At 54.8% G+C, this 12,892-nt stretch overlaps 1 protein-coding gene across 1 annotated transcript; it reads left to right on the forward strand.

Moving 5' to 3' along the window:
• Window positions 1-361: 361 nt before the first annotated feature.
• On the forward strand, window positions 362-12,513 carry SLC15A4 (solute carrier family 15 (oligopeptide transporter), member 4). The gene is made up of 8 exons (XM_006894683.1): window positions 362-922; window positions 5,544-5,839; window positions 7,535-7,703; window positions 8,034-8,111; window positions 8,815-8,983; window positions 10,440-10,595; window positions 11,078-11,236; window positions 12,365-12,513. Exons 1-8 carry the CDS (start codon window positions 362-364, stop codon window positions 12,511-12,513), a joined length of 1,737 nt encoding a protein of 578 aa, XP_006894745.1.
• The last annotated feature ends 379 nt before the right edge of the window (window positions 12,514-12,892 follow it).

The following is a 12,892-nucleotide window of genomic DNA, read 5'->3' on the forward strand; positions in this document are numbered from 1 at the left end:
TGTAGGGCAACATCATGGAGTGTGCGTAAAAGCACAAAAAAAAGATTTATTGAAGGAAAGTGATTGTCTAGGCTAGGAAGGAATTCCATTTCACAGCGTAAAGGGGGCTGTTCTGCCCAATGATTTCTATTTCTCTAACTTCGTCTTTATTGGGAAAACAACATGGCGGCCGGGGATAGTCCCTCACTTCCCTCTCTTCAGGAAGCAGCGCCGCGGTCGCATCCGGCTTCCGGGGGCGGAACCGGAAGGCTCCCGGCAGATTGAGCGATGGGGAGCCCGCCCAATGGGAACGCGCCTGCGAGTTCTCGCGATAAGGGCGGTGGCCACAGGCTCGCTGGAAGCCCGGCCAGGGACGGCGACCATGGCGGGCCCCGGGGAGCAGACGCCGCTGCTGGGCACGGGCGGCCCCGGCGCTCGGCGGGCGGCGTCGGCGTTCGCGGGTCGGCACGCGGCGTGCGGCGCCGTGCTGCTGACGGAGCTGCTGGAGCGCGCCGCCTTCTACGGCGTGACGGCCGACCTGGTGCTGTTTCTGAACGGCGCGCCGTTCGGCTGGGAGGGCGCGCAGGCTAGCCAGGCGCTGCTGCTCTTCATGGGCGTCACCTACCTCGTGTCGCCGTTCGGCGGCTGGCTGGCCGACGCGCTGCTCGGCAAGGCCGGCACGATCGTGCTCAGCCTGGCGCTGTACCTGCTGGGCATGCTGGCCTTCCCGCTGGTGGCCGCGCCTTCCACGCGCGCCGCGCTCTGCGGGCCCCTGCGCCCCGCGCGCATCGCCAACTGCTCGGCGCCCTTCCCCAACGGCAGCGCCACCTGCCCCGACGGCCCCGCGCGCTATTGCGCGCCCGCCACCTTCGTGGGGCTCGTGGTCGTGGGGCTCGGCGTGGGCACCGTCAAGGCCAACATTACGCCGTTCGGCGCCGACCAGGTGAGCTGGCACGCCCCGCGCCGCCGGTTACCACCTGCCTGGTCCTGCCCCCACCCCGCGCCCCGCCTGTACTGAGCACCCAAGGGTCCCCTGCGCCCCGTGGCTTTCCTTGGCCAAGTCCTCCTGTACGCACACCCTCCATCGCTTCCCTGTTATCAGCGCCCGCGGGTCCCCACAACCCTCACCACTGCCCTGTGCGTGCCAGCAGATTGCCTACCCCAAGTGGCTGCTTGTTGGTGGGCAGAACTAGGAGTGCTCGTTGCTCCTTTGACAGTGGAGTGGAAACTTAGAAAACTTGCCTAAGCTCTGGTGGGTGCTGGGAAGAGCCAGCCTTGGAGCTGTCCTGGCATTGAGGACTGAAGAGCTGACTTCCTTTGGGCCTTTCGAGCTGGTACCCAAGCGCTGCGTTTATCTTTATTTCTGGAGAGTGATTGTCCAGGTAGGGCTCAGCAAGTGCAAAGGACCTGAGCCCTTCCGAGGGAAGAGAGGTCTTGGGCAGGGGCCTGGGGAAGAGTGGGTCAAGATTTCGAGTCTGCTTTGCATACTGCCCGAATCATTTAGAGAGCGGATCCTTTTTTGAGAGCCTTTAGCTAAGCGGGCTCCAGTTATGCAAGCTCTGGCCTGTGGGCCAAATCTGGTGTACTTCCTGTTTTTGTGGGGCCCACAAGCTAAGAATGGCTCCGACGGGTTCTTTTGAATAGGGTGGGAAATCACAAGAATATTTCATAACACAGTTCCAGTGAAATTCCAATTCCAAACTCCATAAATAATGCTTTATGGGAACAAGACCATGGCAATGCCTATTTAAATGGTGTATTTGCTACAAACCAGTCTATTGGGAACTTGGGGGAGGAAAAAAAAAATTGGCCAGCATCTGATACACAGAATACCAGACTCAGCTGCCATCCAGTTGATTCTGACTCAGCCCCTGCAGGCTAGTACTGCCCTGAGAGTCTCTTAAGCTTGTAATCTCCATGGATGCGGACCACCACGTGAGCCACAGCCTCACACGACCTCCTACACCACCAGAGCGGTGGGAAGTGAGGGCAGCAGCTCCAATGTCAGCCAGCCAGCCATGGACTGTGCAGCTCACCCAAGGGCTTTGGGGCTCCAGCGGTTCAAATCCACCAGTAGCTCTTACCATTGTGGTTTACTGCCTCAGAAAGCAATACCTCTGTATGTCAGAACCGACATGCCAACAGTGAGTTTTCCGTTTTTGAAGGCATCTGTCCTGGACCAGGTGAGAGACTTGGACTAGACCAGGTCGTGGACTGCTGCAGTTGGTGTTGGGATCATTTAGGGAGGTGGAGTAAGGAAGCATTGCTGGTGGGTCTTCCGCTCAGGAATGTGTGCTTGAAGCAGGGAATTGTCAGGTGGGTGAAGTCTCTGATCTTGGGGGAAGCTGAACTCCTCTGCTAGAGTGGGTGTGCCCAGCTAGGTGCTGGCACGTACTTTGCAGGGGGTTGGAAGGCAACCCCTGACCCCCATGCTTGCACTGCTCCATAAAGTGAGCGTGTCTCGTGAACATCAGGACCTATGTGTGGTGCACACGAGGTCACTCCATAATAGGGCTGGTGTGTCACTCTGAGTACCTCGTCAGCCCCCCTTCTTATTTGGAGAAACCTACTTGTGTCTGGAGCTTGGTCACAGGGTTGGGCTTGCTTTGCTGTCTGCACCTCTGGGCCAGTTCAAAAAACAAAGGAGGGCACTGTAGTTTGATGTAACACAGTGTGTCAACCTCATGCTCATCTCTGTCTGCCCAATGCCTGCAGATCATTCATTCTAAATGGGTTCAGTATTTCAGACAGTGACCTGAAGAAGAAAATGTGTCTAGCAGATTGTTGTTGTTATGTGCCAAGTCGCATGCGACTCATAGCGACCCTATGTACAACAACCCTAAACTCTGCTCTGTCCTGTGCCAGTCGCACTGTCTCTGACATGCCCATCCCAATTACCCCCAACTGAATCAATCCACCTCATAGAGGGCCTTCCCCTCCTGCGCCTGCACTCCACCCTCCCAAGCATGATGTCTCTCTCCAAGGACCGGTCTCTCCTTACAACATGACCAAAATATGTTAGACGAAGCCTCAGAATCCTTGCCTCCAAGGAGCAGCCTGGTTTCTCCCTCTTCAGGAGGAACCTGTTTGTTCTTTAGCAGTCCATGGTACATTCAATACTCTTCTCCAGCACCACAGCTCAAAGGCATCAATTCTTCTATCCTCCCTAGTCATTGTCCAACTCTGATGCATAGCAAATGATTGCAAAGACCATGGCCTGTATCCGATGCACCTTAGTCTCCAGAGAGACACCATTGCTCTTCAGTACTTTGGAGAGGTCCCTAACAGCAGACTATCCCATCGCAATACGTCTTTTAATTTCCTGGCTGCTGGTGCCAAGATTGTTGACTGTGGAGCGAAGCAGCCTAGAGCTGTGCGCAATCTCAATCTCTTCACCATCCATCCTGATGCTGCCAATTGGTCCAGTGGTGAGAATCTTTGTCTTCTTGATATTCTCTAGCAGATTAAAAAAACAAGCAAACCAACCCATTGCCATCAAGTCAGTTCCCAGTCACGGCAACCCTGTCGGAGGGACTAGGACTCCTCCCTATGGTCTCTCCATAGGCTGTAAACTGCTGGCATAGTGTAGAACATGTTGGGCAGCTAACGAGAAGGTTGTTGAATCAAATCCACCAGCTATTCCACAATAAAAAGATGAGGCAGTCTTGTGATGAGTTAATAATAGCCTTGGAGCCCCATGGAGGGTCACGATGAGTTGGCATCTGTTCAGAGTCAGAGTGTAGCTTGGTGTAGTCTTTGCTCTGGAAGCAGCTGACCTCTCTTCCTTGCAGCTTCCTGGTTCAAATGACCGACCCTTGGGTACTGAGCACTTAATCACTGTGCCACCAGAGCACCTTCTCATTTGCAGATAGAGCGAGCTAGTGACATGTTTTTAACGGGGCATATTTGCAGACTTGTGTGCTGTAAGGAATTTCCCCACATTAGCCCTCCTGCTACACTCTGCACAGTGGGCTTCTTTTAGCTTTCCTTCCCAAGCCGGTGCCCCGTGGCATCTTCTGATCAGACACAAAGGACGCTTGTCCCTCCTGGGTGTGGGATGAGGCAGCTGCCCGAGCAGTGATGTAACATGACCAGTGTTAACTGAGCGTGTGGCTTTGCCAGCCTGGGGCTGGAAGCATGTGACGATGTTTACGGGGCAGCCTCTCTCTCTCATCTGCTACAGAAAAATCACAGGCTTGTGGTTACGTGAAGCCTTGGCAGGCAACTTCCCTTTGCCCTTGTGGTGGACCAGTGTTGAAAGTTTCACTGAGCCATGAGTAGACAACAGGAAATGAGCTCAAATGGATTTAAGGTTAGAGTTGGGCAAGAAGAAACAAATCGACTTCTGAAGAAGTAGCCAGAATGCTCCTTGGAAGTGAAGGTGGTGAGACTGATTCTCATGCTTTGGACGTGTTTTCCTGGACCAGGAGTGAAAAGCTAAGTCTTGGAGAGTGTGCAGCTAGAGTGAGCGCTCCTTGGCGGCAAGGATGATGAGGCTTTTATTTTCTCTCACATATTTTGTTCATATTACTGCTATGTGCCATCGAGTCGAGTGTGATTCACAGCAACCCTATGAACAAATGATCTGAACCCTGTTGTATCCTGTGCCATCTTCACACCTCTCAATACACAAGCGCCCGTTGCAGTAGTCACCATGTCAGTCCACCTGATTGACGGTCTTCCTCTCCTTCACCAGCCCTCCACCCTTCCCAGCATCATGACCCTTTCCAACAAGCCCCAAGTATGTGAGGTGAAGCCTCATCATTCTTGCCTCCAAAGAGCACTCTGGCTGCACCCTCTCCAAGATGTGTATTTGTTCTGGCTATCCATGGGGATGTCCAGTGCTCTTCTACACCACAGCTCAGAGGCGTCAGTTCTCTGCTGCCATCCTTATTCACTGTCCAGCTCTCACATGCATAACATCCGTTGCTTGGAGAAGCTATTCCTTGGAGAAGGACATCATGCTTGGAAAGGTAGAGGGTCAGCAAAAGAGGAAGGCCCTCAGCCAGATGAACTGGCGCAGTGACCGGAGCAGTGGGCTTGGGTGTGTCGGCAATGATGAGGATGGCACAGAATAGGGCAGGGTTCAGATCGGTTACTTGAGTTGACAGCACATAACAGTAATAACATATCAGAAAGGAAAGAGTATTGGTGGCTAGGTGGTTCAAGTGCTCCACCACTAACTGAAAGACCAGCAGTTCAAACCCACCACCTGCTCTGCCAGAGGGCGAAGGCAGCCTCGGAGACCCCCTGATGCCGTTCGGTCCTGTCGTGTAGGATGGCTGCAAGTTTGGTCAGCTACTTGTCCTGTCACAGGGGAGCACCACTCAGCACGTTCCCTCTCAGGAGCCCAAATGGGCCAGTCTGGAGCTCTGCCTCTAATTAAGCACAATTAGGAGAAACACTTCTAGGATCCGTGGTGATTAGGCAAGTGGAGTGCTGTGGGAGGCCTGTGACTGTGTCTGCAGCACTTCTCGGAGGTGCAATGACAGCCGTTACTCTCATCACTTATTTACTCGTGCTGGCTTGGTTTTCACGTCTCCTCTTCCTCCTCCCCCTCTCAGGTTAAAGACCGAGGCCCTGAAGCCACACGGCGCTTCTTCAATTGGTTTTATTGGAGCATTAACCTGGGCGCCATTGTCTCGCTGGGCGGCATTGCATACATCCAGCAGAACATCAGCTTCGTCGTGGGCTACGTCATCCCCACCGTGTGCATTGGAGTGGCTTTCGTGGTCTTCCTGTGTGGCCAGAGCTTCTTCATCACCAAACCCCCCGATGGCAGCGCCTTCACCGACGTGGCCAGGATCCTGGCCTACTCGTGCTGTCCGCAGCCGCAGATGGCAAAGCGCCGGAGCAGCGGGTACGTCCTGCAGGCTCACCACGTCAGGTGGCCATGGCTCACTTAGAGGGACTTAGCAGTCACGGACAAGGGGGCCTGGCGACGCAGGGGTCAAGTGTTAGTCTGGCAGTTCAAACACTCCAGCTGTTCCACCGGAGAAAGATGAGGCCGACTGCCTTGGTAGAGATGATTGATGGAGTCGGTTGCAGCTCATTATGACCCTGTAAGAACAGAGCAAAGCCTTCCCGTAGCCTGTGCCATTGCCAAGAGCACACGTGTGCTCAAGCCCGTTGCCACAGCCACTATGTCAGGACATCTCCTTAAGGGGCAACTTCTCTTTATCCGACCCTCTACCTTTCCGAGCATGATGGTTCAAGGACTGGCCCCTACCTTACAACATGGCCAAAGTAGGTGAAGTGAAGTCGCAGCAGCCTGGATGCACTTTGACACAGTTTAGTTCTTTAGCAGCCCTGCGATGCCAGTCTTCTCTGCTGCATCTCAGTTAAAGGCACCCTGGGAGACCTTACAGGGCAGGGCTGCTCTTCCCTTCAGCGCCACTCTGAGTTGAAATCCACTTGATGGCAGTGTGGCAGTGGGTTTGACCTCTGTCCTGTACTGACTACAGCTACCGTACAAGTGGTTAGCAGTGTCCTCTCCCTGAGCCCTCCCACTGTCCTGGGAGATTTTGCACACACCCCACACACACAGTGCATGGTGTTAACCCCATTGTGAGGAGAGGCCAGTGGCACAACCTCTACACCCAACTTCTAAAGAGGAAGCTTGCAGCTTCTCAGAGGCAGATGACAAAGATGGGAATCAGGAGGACATAGTGGCGCCGGAACTCACGAGATCCGTGCATCTCCATACCGTGTGTGTGTGCACACGTGCATTTATCCAGGGTCGTAGTGCTGCCTCTGCTGGTGAGCTGGTTGATGACAAGGCCGCATGATTGCCACTGTCCTGTCACTCTGACCTCTCCTGAGCAAAGAGGTGCCCTACGTTAAGACCCAGGTGGGGCTCATGCTGGTTTACAGGACTCCCTGCTTCAGCCTTGAACGTCCCATAACTTGAAAGCCCCTTGGTCCTGGGAAGTCTGTGACAGCTGCTTACCCTTGATGCAGATTAATTAAAAAAAAAAAAATTCCAGGTCGTCTCCACATTTCCCTTCCAAGGTGGAAGGTCTGCCTCATCTTTGGAATGTATCTTTTAATAAATCTTAACTTTTTTTACCTTAGGAGAAAAAAGTCCAGAACTATCCCAGGATGTCAGAAAAACACATAGTAAGAGTGAGCCTTTCCAGCGCTCCAGTTCATCCAAACAGCCCCAGTCAGTGTAATCACCACTCAGTGAAACCATGGAATTTTCTAGAATGTCTTGAGCCCCTTGGAGGCCCCACTGCCATCAAGTCGATTGTGACTCATGGTGATTGTCCGTCAGGTTTCTGAGGCTGTAAATGGGAACAGGCTGGACTGGCCTTCCTCCCGAGGACCAGCTAGTGGGTCAGAACTGCCTGCAGGGATGCTCAGCCTGAGGTCAGCCGTGCCCCTCCCTCCTTCCCAGCGGGTCCTCAGACCTGGCAGCCGTGCACTTGGGGTGTAGTGTTAGCAAGCAGATATAGTGCCGTGTGGTGAGCTCTCCGCCCTGGGTTTTGTTACCAAATGGTTGCTTTCTGGGGAGGGTGGAAGATAACTAACTCCTTCATTTTGTTTCCCAAAGTGAAGGCATTGGCGTCCCTCAGCCATCTTCTAAACACAGTCTGTTTGATTCATGTAAGATGTCTCGAGGAGGGCCGTTCCCGGAAGACAAAGTGGAAGACGTGAAAGCTCTCGTCAAGATTATCCCCGTCTTCTTGGCTCTGATACCATACTGGACGGTGTATTTTCAAGTGAGTGGTGGCCAGCCGATTCCATTTCCTCTCCCCCCTGCAGAACGCTACCAGTGTTGCCGTGGCCACCGCTGGACACGTAGGGCTCTGGCAATGTCCCCAGACAAGCCTCAAGGACCTTGGGATTTTGTTTCCGTTACGAACTCATCCTGACTGCTTTATGTATTTGGAAAACTTTGCCAAAGCAGAGAAGCTCAGAACTGCGGTGCCTCTCAGTGGGCAGGCCTCCTTTAGCGTCTCACGGAGGGGCCCTTCCTGTAGACTGACGTGCCCAGCACCTGCCCTGGGGGTGCTTCCTGCCCGTGTAACGATGGTGCTTTTCACACCCAGATGCAGACCACGTACGTCCTGCAGAGTCTACACCTCAAGATCCCCGAGATCTCCAGTATCACCACCACCCCCCACACGGTGAGCGGCCCACAGAGGGTCCACGTCCTTTGGGCTTTAGGCAGCGAAGGGCTTCCTCTGCCATTTGTAGGTATTTTTCATTTTAGCTTGTCTAATAAACAGTCGTGTTTTCACCAGCTCCTTTCACCCCTGTAAATCACAGAAAGGAGCCCTGGTGGCCTCATGCCCAGAAGGCTGGTAGATCAGCTCCCCGAGCCACTCCTCCAGAGAAAGATGGGCATTCTCCTCCTGTAAGGATTTACAGCCTTGGCAACCGAAGGAGGGTCCCATGAGTGGGGACGCACTCAGGCAATGCCACTCCACTTAACAAAGCACAGGACAAACGCAAACCTAGTTAGAAGTGAAAGTCTTCTCTTGTTGCACTGTCTGCTTGAAGTGGAGAGGGTTCTGTCGGGTGTTATGTGTGTAGATCTCTCCGCCCACTGGAGGTTGCGTTCTGTGCACTAAGCTCTGGTAGCCCAGCGACTTAACGCACGTTGCTGTTAACTAAAAGGGCTATAGTTCAATCCCCCAGCTGCCCCACAGGAGAGAGTTGAGGGCATCTGCTGCTCTCGAGCGTCACAGCCTTGGAAGCCCCTTGGGACAGTGGTCCTCTGTCCTGCGGGGTCACGGAGCCGGTGGTTTGGGGCCCTTAGTGGGCGGAGCTCACAGCGCGTAACCCCCAGAGCTGAGTGGCTGCGTCTCACTGGCCCTCCCCCCGCAGTTCCCGGCGGCCTGGCTGACCATGTTCGACGCCGTGCTCATCCTTCTGCTGATCCCCCTGAAGGACAAGCTGGTGGACCCCGTTCTGCGAAGGAACGGGCTGCTGCCCTCCTCCCTTAAGAGGATCGCCGTGGGCATGTTCTTCGTCATGTGCTCGGCCTTTGCTGCAGGTAAGAGGCAGCGTCCGGCTCCCTGCCCTCCCAGGCGGAGGCCAGCAGCTGGGGATCAGCTGGAATCTGTCTGGTGATGAGTCCCCGCTGGGGCTTCGCGTGGTCAGGAACGCACGTCCTTTATAAGAGAGTGTGTCCGGTTACCACGGGCATTTTCCAGCTCTCCCCTCTGGCGTCTCTTTCTGAGGATGCCTCTCCGTTCTTTTCAAAGTCACCCTGAGCATCTTTCAGGCTGAATTGGAGGGGGTTACCCTCCACGGAGATGAGGGAGTTGTGCTGCTCACTGAAAGGCTGTGCCTCTCTGGCATTTCAAACCCACCAGTGGCTCCATGGGAGGAAGAAGAGTGATCGCCTCTTCAGCGATTACGGCCTCAGACCCAGAGGGTCAGCCAAGGGTCGGTTCTGTCTGCGTGTGGACCACTGAGCCATGAACTGTTTTCAGTTGGTGGTTAATGCTCAGAGCTGACCATGCAACACAAAGTCCTTTAATCAGCTTCAGAGTTCTGCTAAAGCCTTTGAATCTGTCTGAGAAGATGGGTGGACATTTTCCCGGGGAGGAGGGTTTAGCTGGGATTGGAGCTTTGTGTCTGCTGTCAGCAGAGACGGCGTGTTGGCACAGTGCTTCATAGACTTAAGGAAATGAGTCCTCAGGCTTCAGAAGTCTGGATTCTGGAGCTGAGGACCATTTAGAGGATCAGATTCCCCGTGATCACACACATCATTAAAGCGAGGTTGTGTTAGGATGGCCTTTTCAGCTCTGTGTGTTCTGTAGGACTCGTTTCTGCACCAGTGTGTGGGCAGTGAGCACAAGACCCGAGTCACAAGCGGGGCTCCCGCTGCAGACGTCAGTGAAGCAGGGGCATAACCAGCGGGGTCAGCGCCCAGCAGCCTCAGCTGGCCATGAACGTGGCATTCACTGGTCTTCCGGGGGTCTGGGCAGCCTCTCCGCACACCCAGCTGCCGAGTGGATACCAGGCAGGCCCCTCCACCTGGGGAAAGGTGTCTATGGTCTCTTGTGCCGTTTATGGTTTGGCTCTTTTAACACCATCTTCAAAGGCCTTCGTGCTTAAAGAAGTGGAGGGTGAGCCAGCCAGAGTAAAAACCTCCACAGATGGGCTGACACAGGCCAGAGCGGTGGGCTCGAGCCCAGCAGGGACTGGGAGGATGGCGGGGACACGGCAGGGTTTGTTGTGCCTGGGTCACCGACTAGATGGCACCTAACAACAACTGCAAGGCCACCTTCCCTGTGAGCTGAGGAGGGCTTCCTGCTGGGTTCTGTCCATGCCAATGTGACAGACAACCATGAGAGACCCCATGGGCACCAGCAGACTCTGCTGTCGGCCGTCTTCTTCCAGGCAGAGTTCAGAGGCCTGTCCACACTGTGCAAACTTCCCAGTTCTTCATGTCATTAATGCTGGTCTGCGTAGATGACCAACCACCCTGTCCCCAATCCTAGGCATCCTGGAGAGCAAACGGCTGGATCTGGTGAAGGAGAAGACCATCAACCAGACCATCGGGAACGTGGTGTACCACGCAGCCGACTTGCCCATCTGGTGGCAGCTCCCGCAGTACGTGCTCATTGGCATCAGTGAGATCTTCGCCAGCATAGCCGGTGAGTGCCCAGGCCCGCAGGCGGCTGTCGGAGACAGGTCTGGGCCGTGCTGTATTCACTTGTCAGTGCTGCTCAGGCTCTGTGGTCTGGCATGGGGGAGGCCCCTGGGCTGGGCAGGGGTGACTCCGCTAAGCAGATTGCAGACCTCTGTGCCTAGTTGTTGGGGCTCTGAGCTCTCGATGGTGCTGAGGAAGTAGTAGTGGTGGTGTAGGTTCGTGCATGGAGCCTGATCTGGGCATGAACGTGTGGTTTTACGTCCCTGGCTTGAGCATACAGGGCGGTCCTGATGCTCTGACCTTCTCCTCTTCCTGGGGTCAATCTCAGAGCCCCCAGCAGTGTAGCATGGTTGACTGGTCAGTGCTTCGGAGAGACGACAGCGGCTCACAGCTGTGTGAGAGCTTGTCTCGGTGCAGCTGGGCCTCACTTCTCTCACCTCGACCTCCCTTCACCTCACCTCTCCCTCTGCCCTCTTCTCCTCCCAGGCCTGGAGTTCGCATACTCAGCTGCCCCCAAGTCCATGCAGAGCGCCATCATGGGCTTGTTCTTCTTCTTCTCCGGCATCGGGTCCTTCGTGGGCTCTGGACTCCTGGCCCTGGTGTCCGTCCGTGCCATCGGCTGGATGAGCAGCCACACAGACTTCGGTAAGTGCTGCTTATCAGTCACGTAGGTGGGAAGTAGTCAGGAGATGGGAAACAGCCTCTCAGGTCCCCCAGTTGGTGTGAGGAAATGCAGTCGCCTTGACGCAGACCAGCCTGGACTCCTGTCCCCTCTGCACTGGGCTGTCAGGTCTCCTGCGGCCTTCTTGGCCAGCGACTGCTGGGCAGTCAACTCCTGGTGCCGACAAGACCCCCACTGTTTTCTCTCTGTTCAGCTTGGTCTTGTTCTTGCTGACATTCTCCTGGAAGCATCTGTTGGTGGGGCAGAGGTGAGACAGGGAATACCTGAACAAGCTGTTGTCTTGCACTAGATGCCAGCAGGTGGCATCAGGGGTGTAAAGCAGAATCACTTGTGGATCATGTATTGAATTAGGATCAGATTTGAAAAGGGATCTAGGAGGTAGAAGGACTTTGTTACTTGGCTGGTTTGGGCTTTTTCCTGTTCTATTTTAGAGTACCCTCACTTGGAGGGAGGGAGGCGCACTAGTAACCCAAAGTCCACGTTCCTCTGGCAGTTCCCAAGTACCAGCCACACTAGATGGTCAGTGTCCCGTGTGATTTACAGCCTCGGAGGCCCACTGGAGGGTCAGCTGTGAGTCGGGACCATCTAGACAGCAGTGAATTTGGGTTATTTTACTAGAGAAAAGTGGGACTAGAAGTTACTTTTTTTTGCACTTGTTGCATTTGCTACAACCTATTGGTGGTTCGAGTCCTGGTGATTTAGTGGTTGTGTGCTCACTGGAATGGAAGATTGGCATGTGAGCCCACAGGGAATTTTGCGGGAGAAAGGTGAGACAGACTGCTTCCGAGAAGACTCATTGGAAACAGACAGGTTGTTCTCTGTCCTGTGGGGCCACTGGGTGTCAGGATATAGTTGTTGGCGGTGGGCTCCTGTGATCCCATGCTGAGGTGACCTGACGGCATGCCAGGTGGACCCCAGTGTCTGCGGGGTCAATCATGGAGTCTGTGTCCGAGACACTGCAGACCACTGGGTAGAAACAAGATTCTGTGTATTTGGCTGCAGTTAAGAGGCACCCTGACCTGGTGGAGCTGGGTCGACCTCAGACACGTTGGTCTCAGTGCCTCTGACCGGTTGTCTCCTGCCCTCTCCAGGGAACATCAACGGCTGTTACCTGAACTACTACTTCTTCCTCCTGGCCGCCATCCAGGGCGCGACACTCCTGCTCTTCCTCATCGTGTCTGTGAGGTACGACCGGCAACGGTCACGGGCCAGCGGCGGGCCCTCTGGAGCCAGGGCCTGACACGCAGGCCTGGGACTGCACTGACAGCCTGCGTGTGGACACATGGCAGAGGACGTGCGTCCGGAGTGCAGCGAGGACAGGCGGCTCATGATGCCGTGAAATGTCTGACTTTTTGAACATTTGCATGTTACTGAGGTAGTTTCTCCTCCCCCCCCCCGAGTGCACTAGGTAAGTGCCTTGCTGTGGCTCATCGGTTAGACGGCGCCTGGGGCTGCAGGTGTGCCCGGGGCAGCACAGGTACGGGGAATCCCACCATTGCAGTCCTGGGGACCATCCTGGGCCGTGCTTCCTTCTCTTAAAAATGCCCCCAAAGATCGGTTTACTGGTTTCTTAGGTTCCATACACACATAATGGGCAGAGCAGGGTTTTATGCAAAAAT

The sequence above is a fragment of the Elephantulus edwardii genome, unplaced genomic scaffold (genome assembly GCF_000299155.1).
Source record: "Elephantulus edwardii isolate Elephantulus edwardi_28Jun2011 unplaced genomic scaffold, EleEdw1.0 scaffold00148, whole genome shotgun sequence".
Classification (NCBI taxonomy): Eukaryota; Metazoa; Chordata; class Mammalia; order Macroscelidea; family Macroscelididae; genus Elephantulus; species Elephantulus edwardii.

Bases quoted from the DNA above. Each gene is read 5' to 3' on its own strand.
- SLC15A4 (XM_006894683.1), top strand. From the start codon at position 362: ATGGCGGGCCCCGGGGAGCAGACGCCGCTGCTGGGCACGGGCGGCCCC. The intron at 923-5,543 runs GTGAGCTGGCAC...TCCCCCTCTCAG, and splicing joins CGCCGTTCGGCGCCGACCAG to GTTAAAGACCGAGGCCCTGA. The intron at 7,704-8,033 runs GTGAGTGGTGGC...TTTCACACCCAG, and splicing joins ACTGGACGGTGTATTTTCAA to ATGCAGACCACGTACGTCCT.